The sequence below is a fragment of the Acinonyx jubatus genome, chromosome D2 (genome assembly GCF_027475565.1).
Source record: "Acinonyx jubatus isolate Ajub_Pintada_27869175 chromosome D2, VMU_Ajub_asm_v1.0, whole genome shotgun sequence".
NCBI lineage: Eukaryota > Metazoa > Chordata > Mammalia > Carnivora > Felidae > Acinonyx > Acinonyx jubatus.
In genome coordinates this window covers 81190541-81198570 of record NC_069393.1, presented here as the reverse complement: position 1 = coordinate 81198570, position 8030 = coordinate 81190541, and the positions used below count along the sequence as shown (strand labels likewise).

Below are 8030 nucleotides of genomic sequence, written 5' to 3'. Positions count from 1 at the left end.
ACTCTTCTAATGTTAAAAACAACATGTACAACATTCAAGTTACATATACTGGTGTTTGTTTTTAGCATCTTAGTTTATTAAAATAGGCTTGAGATAAAATTCTCCAATTTATAAGGTAAGGATTTTCTTTCTCTTTTCTGGTCTTCTTTAAGTCTATTACATTTGGGGAGTGTTTCTCCAAAAGAGATCTGGTGTCGGTGCTGCTTACCTTCTTACAGCCCGCGGCAAGATGTCCTGCGATACTGAGACCTTAGCACGTCTGTGTCTGCCACCAGGAAGGCTCAGGGAGACGTGACCCAAGGTCCAAATTCACCCCAACTCTTGGTTTGTCATATCCATGTCCCCAATCTCTGGCCTGTCTCCCTCCCTCTTCCTCTCCATTCCCCGCCCCCTCACACACACACACACACACACACACACACACACACACACACACCATTGTTCATCAGGACCCCACTGCCAGTCAGCTCCAAGGAACCAACACAAGTGCAGCCCTCCCTCCCAGCTCCGGCAGTGGCCCAGCAGCATCCAGGGGCCAGCTGGATTCTGAATTCAGTCTGCCAGCCCGGAGGGGGGGGGGTGTCTGGCTCACTAATCTGCTACCTTCCTCCCAAGGTAACTCCTCTCTCCCTGTTCTCCTCCAACCACCTGGGCTCAGGGAAAGGGGGTGCACCTGCCAAGCACCCACAGTGCCTGGAGGTGCTGGAATGATTGGCGCCCCCGGCCAAGTTTGGTACGAGGCCAAAAGTTCTCCTCCCAATGGCTGTAGGCTCCCAAGAGAACCCTCTGGGTAAATAGCAAGTGGGAGAGTGGGCTCACTTATACGTGGGAGGCTGTCCCTTCCCTCTGCATGCGGGGGGCAGCTTGGGCCCAAACTGGGGGATAAGGAGCAAGAGTGAGCCGGTGGGAGTGGGGTGGGGAGTAAACTGGAGCCCATCCTGTGACTCTGGGGTGCTAGGCACTGCTCCTGTGGTCCCCTGAGGCTCCCGGTCCCAGGACAGGGTCGGTGACGGCCAGGCACCATCAGGGAAAGGCGCTGGAGTCCCCTGGCCGCCTGCAGCTCTCTCCCTTGCCGTCACCCACAGCTGCAGCCACTAGAAAGTCCCTCCTACCTGCGTCCCAGTCGGGATTCCCTTCCCTGGCTGCCACAGTGCTGGTGACGGTGAAGAGAAGCTACCTGGCCCCACGGGGCCCTGCGACCCCCCTGCCCACTTCCCTGAAAGGAGGGAAGGCCCTGCGCCGCCAGGTGGACCAGGCTGGGCCGGAGGAGGAGGAAATGGGCCGCGGGGTAGAACGCGGGCCACCCTCCCGAAAGCACCTAGAAGGCTCTTTGGAGCGGGCCAGGCTCCCCTCCTAAAAGCTGGAGCCGAGCGCCAGCCTGTCGCCCCTTTAAGGCGGATGCCAGAGAGCACAGGTTCGAGGTCCAGAGCAGCTGGAAGAACAGGGGGAGCAGGGAGCGGCCCATTTGCCCCATCTGAACGGTCGCGGTCGCGGGGTGAGGGTGAGGCAGGACAGCGGGAACAGCGGGGCCACAGGGGCGGGGGGCGGGGGGGATGACGCGCGCTCGCCTGGATCTGTTCTCGGCGGCTCCGGGGGCTCTGCGCTCGCTCTGGGGCGCTGACTCTGCGGCGCCAAGCAGGCGGGAACCGGGCTTGAGCTCCGCACGTCCGCACAGCACTGGGGACGTCCCGGCCCCCCTCACACTTCGGTCCCCTCCCGACGGTAGACGAAGGGGTCCACGCGGAAGGCGGGGGCCGCGGTCTGACGTCCGGCACCGAAGCCGGGTGCGGGGCCTGGGGCCCGGGGCCCGTGGGCGGCGACCGTCGTCGGTCTCCCGACTGAGAAGTCCCCCGCCAGGCCCGCGGGGAAGGTACCGAGGCCGCCAGCCAGGGCGCCCATGGCCGAGGCGAAACCGGACAGGCAGGTGGCCACCTCGGGCGCGGGCGGGGACGGCGGGGCCTGCAGGTCCGGGGAGGCGGCGCCCAGGGGCTCCAGCTCCCGCGCCGTGGCTCCTCCGGGGCTCCCGCCTCCCGAGGCTGCGGCGGCGCTCACCTCTCCTCTCCTCTTCCTCTTCCGTCGGAAGTTGCCATTGTCGAACATCTTCTCGCAGTTTGGGTCCAGGGTCCAGTAATTGCCTTTACCTGCGCAAGAAGAGAGGACTCAGCTCGGAAAAATACGGGGTTTGGGGGACCATGGTGTGCGCTTGAGGAATGGAGGTCAACTTCAAAAAGACCCCCCCCCAAGTCCCTCCATCATCCCCGCCCCCCCCCACGACGGCCTCCACAGTCCGACTGGGAAGAACCTGGACATCCCAGAAAGGCCTGGGAAGGGCGACAACCAAGAAATACGGAGCCCCTCTAAGTTCAAGGCCAGGGAGAAGACATGGGGAGCAGAGCCACCTGGACGGGGGCTGTCGCTCCTCCAGTGGAGTCCGGCCCCGATGTGTCCAGCGCTTCCCGGATTGGCATGCCATTTGTCTTTCCAGTTCTTGGGGTACGCACGCTCTTCCCCATCTCACAGCAAAGGACACTGGAGCCCAGAGGACTAACTCCAAGGCTGGCCCAGCTGACCGGCTTTCCGGGTTCTTCCTTCGCGGGAACGCACAGAGCTTTCAAGACGCACAGAGCAGTAGACCCGAAGTCAGGGTCTGCGGGTTCCGGGGTCGTCTAGGAGGCTGCCCTCCTCCCCTTCCTCCCGCCTCGGTTCCCCTAGCTGTGCGGTGCGGGAGGGACTGGGTTGCCCCAGCCACCGGGCCTAAGTGCCAGCGGCCGGCATCCGCGGAGTCCTGGACGGGACGATGGGGCGCGCCTTTTTTTTTTTTTTTTTTTACCTGGGTCGTCCTCCTCGCGGGGCACCTTCTTGAAGCAGTCGTTGAGCGACAGGTTGTGGCGGATGGAGTTCTGCCAGCCTGCCTTGCTGCGCTTGTAGAAGGGGAAGTTGCCGGCCACGTACTGGTAGATCTGGCTGAGCGTCAGCTTCCGCAGCGGCGCGCTCTGGATGGCCATGGCGATGAGCGCCGAGTACGAGTAGGGCGGCCGCACCAGCCTCAGCAGCTCCTGCTGGCCTGACAGGCTCAGCCACGCGAGGTCTGCGCCCGCCAGGCCGCCCGGGGCGCCGAGGAGCGGGCCGGGGGCCGCGTAGGGGGGCGCGGGCCGGGGGCCGGCGGTGTAGGGCGCGGGGCTGAGAGCCGGCGCGTTCAGCCACGGGCACTGGGCCCCGGCTCCCGCGCCCAGATCGGCGCGCGCGTAGGCCACGGGGTGCGCGGTGGCCCCGGCCTGGCTGTGCGGGACGGGACACGCACCCGAGCCGTCGCGGTACGAGGCCATGTCCGGCCGTTCCCGGGCCTGGCCGGGAAGCTCGGCGCCGAAGCTCATGGGCGCCCCATCCAGCTTGGCTGCCCGCCGCTCCCCGGTGCGGCCCGCGGGGCCCCGCCCTCCGCCCTTTAAATGCCGTCGAGGAGCGGGGGCCCAGTCCCGGGTGAGTGTGCGTGGCGAGCCCCCTCCCTTCCCCCGACAGACAGCGTCGGAAGAGTGGCACCCCTGGGCGGTCCCCGCCCCGGGGTCAGCTTTCAGCCCCTCCCTGGTCCTGAAGCGACTTCGTGCCCCCGGCTTAGTAGCACCTGAGCCCCGGACCAGAGTCCCCAGGGATCTCACCTATCCCCGCCTCATCTGGCCTCTAGGTCCCCTCAGTCCCGGTTGCCCTGGCCCCTTGCCAGACCCCACGTCTCTCGCAGGCCCCCAGTCGAACGCGCGGCCTCCTTGATCGACCACGGGGCACCCTGTCCCTGCAGAATCTCCTCATCCAGGCCCCTGTGTCGTTGGGGCCACAGGGAGCAGAGGGCCGCTGTGCTGGGTCAGGAGTCTTGATGGAGCCCATGGATGTCTAGGGGCTGGGACCACGAGGAAAGTCACCGCGGTGAAAGACGCGAGGGCCCAAGGCCAGGGTTGGCTGGGCCAGGACAGTGGCACTGGAGTCCTACGGAGTCCCCGCGCCGACAAACGCGCGGAGGGGAACCAGTCCGGGGTAAGAGTTGAAACACTGGAAGATCCGGACGCCCCAGCTGCCTAGGAAGTCCCCCCACCCCCGCCGCCCCCGCCGCTTGTTCCCGCAAGTGGCCTCAGGCACAGACAGGGTGAGTGGTTAGCAAAACCCTCCACTGGCTTTCTTGGGACTCGGAAAAGACGGGGACGTCTGTGTGCGCCCAACATCACAAACCCGTGCTGCAGTTCCCTCCGCACCCCTAAACTCGCCAGTCTCCCCGGCTGAGTCTGCCCCAACTCCGGCTCCTCCCGGCTCCCCGTGCTGCCTGGCTCCCGGCCTCCCAGTTCCCCACCAGCTCTCCGGGCTCCCCGGGGCGCCAGGCCCCATAGGGCGGGGTGTTTGGGAAAGAGGGGAGGCCTCCGGGACTCGAGTTCCACTCCCTGCCGGCGCTTGGAGAAGCGAACGTTCCCGTCCGGTGATCAAGGTTCGGGCAGAGTGCGTGGGCCCCGTCGCCAGGAAATTCGGCACCTGCCATGTTAGAGCCCATCACTGAGATGAGTTCCATCGGGGTCTGTGGATCATCAAAGCAGATACACTGAAATTCATTTAACAGACCAAAGTTTCAATCCCACCGCCTGTCTCCTTTCCTTTTTCTTGGTGGTGGGGAGGAGGAGGAGGGGGGAGGGCCGGGGATTGGGGCTGAGGATGGATGGAGGAAAAGATCTGGACTTTGGAATTAAGGGTCCCAGTTTGAGTCAGCCATTTACGGTCGGTGTGGCCTTAGGCCTCAGGTTGTAATTGCAGATTTTATGTAAAACAACCAATTCTCGTAAGGTTTTAACAAAGGGCAGAAGAGAGAGTCCCTCTATTGCCACAGAGGCCTCTCCACTTAAAAGTAACTGCCCTTTAAGTGATGGGTGACCTAAAGGCGGTTCAAGGGGTTGTTAAGGCTTCTAGAAGGTAGAAGCCGGGGACTCTGGTCTCTCAACCAGTGACAGGGAAGAAGCTGGAGCTGGTTCACTGAGGTGGGCTCCTTAGCCAGTATGTACTCGCCTGCCCTTCTCCGCCTTCCCCAAAGATTTCTAATTGTTGTTAAAGGAGTACAGGTTGTGGGGGTCCACGGCCCCCTCATAGCTGCAGGGACAGCTGAGGGGGGATGGGAGTACTCAGGATGGAAAACACCACCTGCTTTTCTTGCTTCCATCAAAAACAGCAGCCAGAGGGGCGCCTGGGTGGCTAGGTCCGTCGAGCGTCTGACTTCGGCTCAGGTCCGTGGGTTCGAGCCCTGAATCGGGCTCTGTGCTGACAGCTCAGAGCCTGGAGCCTGCTTTGAATTCTGTGTCTCCCTCTCTCTGCCCCTCCCCTCAGGCTCTGTCTCTCTCTCTCTTTCTCTCTCACTGTGTGAAAAATAAATAAACTAAAAACAAAAACAAAAACAAAAAACAGCAGCCAGAACCATCTGCCTCTAAGCTTAGCGTTTTTCAGTACGTCCTCCCAATTTTAAACCTGGACTGCTCTCCATAGATGCGGCAAGCTGCAGCTTAAAGAAAAAAGAAGTCTTTCCATCAGCGAATATCTTCTAAAGTGCGACTCAGATGTGTTCACCATGGAGCAAACTGGGTCTCAGCGCGCACACACCCTTCCTGCCCTCCTTAACAACACTTAGTTGGCTGAGAGTCTAAGCAGGTTCCCACACCTGACATTTTGCAATGGCTACCTACTGGTTAGGAGACAGCTTTCCAGAAACCGTGTGTCATGAGGCTGGGGCATCACAGAGGCCACACAGCTCGGTCTTGACCCAAACTATGGGGGTAATGGAGAAAGAGCATCCGGATCAGAACCGCAACCGTGTGGGGGTACAGCCTGCATCCATGGGACCTATGGTCGGTCCTTCCCTTTAGATGTTTAGCTTCTGTAGAAGAGTCTGGAAGCTTCTACTCAGAGGGGGGAGGGAGGGAGGGAAGGGGGAAAGGGAGGGATTGGATTGGCCAAGGCTCTGAATGTAGAAGACATTTATCTTGGTGGAGGCTTGTGATTTGGGAGGACGCATTAATTTTATCGCAGTTAACTGCATTACTGTGATAATAAAATCGGAGATACTGAATTTTAAAGAACATCGTGGCTCATCTCTTACAATGAAAAGGAATAAAAAAAAAGATGATAGCTCTTTCCAAATCCCCTTTAATTTTAATAGCCTCTGTTTCTGTTAATATTGTAATTCTTTAACGCTTGTGAGTTTCAGGACTTCTAAGGAGATCAGATGAACCTTCATGTAATTTCTCTCAATTTCGCTTTAGAAAAATCATTGCAATGTGTACAGGAATGCCCCCATTTTAATCACTGTTCTTTGCTTTCTGAGCCCAATGTTACATTCCATCTCTATTGACTATAATAGTTTCCGCATCTTTCGACAGATTGGCCTCATAAAATGAGTATCAGTAGATAGAATACAGTCATTTGGGGGAAGAAATGTTTTAACACTTGAGCCAGACTTGGATGGAAATCTGATGAGAATTTTTCCAAGAGGAAAAAAAAAAATGAACCAACCAAAACCCTCATGGGAATTGAAATAAGAAGGAAAAGTCTTCATTTTCCGAGTACCCAGCTCCCCCTGAGCCCTTGGCCCTGCCTGGGATTCCTGACTGACAGACCTAGACCCCTTCCTCAACCCCCTGGCCTCTTTTCCCTTTTATTCTCAAAAGTGACCCCACTGCCTACTTCGAGGATCCGTCTCCCCAACATTCCTCCACAAAACTTCCGAGCCCCCCTGCAGCTAAACACACCTGTCTCCCTTCCTTCTGGCCACAGTGGGAAAGGTGTCCCTCTTTGTCACAGCGATCTCTCTCCTAGCAGGACTGGGGGCCAGGTGGGGCACAAGGACCACCTGAAGTGGACCGTTTAGGGAGGTGCCCCTGGCAGGGCCCCGAGTGAGAGGTGCTGTGCTCCCCAGTTCTTGTGCTCACTCTTTTCCCCGAGCCCTCCCTCTGTGGTCACTCCCCTCCCCTCCTCCACCAGCGCATTACAGACCTTAGTCCTCTCCGTGCTGACAAGCGTCTTCTGTCTTCTCCAGATGCTGTTCCCTCTCTTGGCTTCTCCCTTGCCTCTGCTGGCTGCTCAGTCCTCCAGGCTGGAGACACACGGCTCACTCAGCCCAGGCACAGTTTCCAGCGGCCTCTGTCTCCCTGAATCAGGTGATTACTTTTACTCCTCCTTGCTTGACCCTCAGCAGCTCTTGAGGTTTTCCAGAGCCGACCCCCCTTTCTCTACCTGCTTTCGACTCTGTTCTCTGGGTTGCCTCTCCCATTTCCCAGCTTTTTCTCAGGCCCTGGGTTAGCCTGCCCTCCTCTTAGAGCTCTGTTTTAGGACCACTCGTTTCCTTACTCTGGGGGTTTAAGTACCAGCCAGTAATGTATGGTTTCTCAGACTCAGCACTACTGACAATGGCCTGGATAATTCTTTGCTGGCCTGTGCACCGTAGAATGGTTAGCGGCACCCTTGATGTCTCACTCCTGGATGGTGGCAGTCTCCCCTCTTTTGGGACAACCAGATATGTCTTATAACATTGCCAACTGTCCCCTGTGGGGCCAAATCACCCCCAATTGAGAACTCCTGAATTCACTAAAGATTCTGCCATTTTGGTCAGCCATTTGGATGTCCTCTTCTCTAACTCAACGTGTCCCAAACTGAATTGATCCCCTTTCACACATGAGCATTGGAAGCAGCCTCTAGCAGCTGAGAGGGGCCCCAGGCTGAAGCCATCCAGGAAGCAGGGACTTTAGTCCTATAACCACAAGGAACTGAGTTCTGTCTGTGACAGGAATGACCTGGGAAGAGGTCGGAGGCTCTGGACACAGTAGCCAACACCTTGAGTTAAGCCTCAGCAGAACACCAGCCTACACCTGACCTATTGTTTAAGCTGCTAAGTTATGGCAATTTGTCACACGCAAGAGAAAACTTGAGACAAAAGCAAAGACAAACAAGACCCTGTCATTCTAATTCAGTGACTCCCCTTTGCAGTGAGAAGGAGGACCCCCCCTTCTCACAGGGCC

The 8030-nt window shown here is 58.4% G+C and overlaps 1 protein-coding gene across 1 annotated transcript; it reads right to left on the bottom strand.

Annotated features, from left to right (window-relative positions):
* Window positions 1-439: 439 nt before the first annotated feature.
* Window positions 440-3530, bottom strand: FOXI2 (forkhead box I2). The gene is made up of 2 exons (XM_027063517.2): window positions 2831-3530; window positions 440-2141 (listed from the first exon to the last, which is right to left on the bottom strand). Exons 1-2 carry the CDS (start codon window positions 3372-3374, stop codon window positions 1699-1701), a joined length of 987 nt encoding a protein of 328 aa, XP_026919318.2. The 5' UTR covers window positions 3375-3530; the 3' UTR covers window positions 440-1698.
* Window positions 3531-8030: the final 4500 nt, after the last annotated feature.

What these genes read in the sequence shown, in the direction of transcription:
- FOXI2 (XM_027063517.2), bottom strand. Translation starts at nt 3,374, where the DNA reads ATGAGCTTCGGCGCCGAGCTTCCCGGCCAGGCCCGGGAACGGCCGGAC. An exon ending in CCGCGAGGAGGACGACCCAG is followed by an intron (nt 2,142 to 2,830) that starts GTAAAAAAAAAA and finishes CTTCTTGCGCAG; the next exon opens with GTAAAGGCAATTACTGGACC.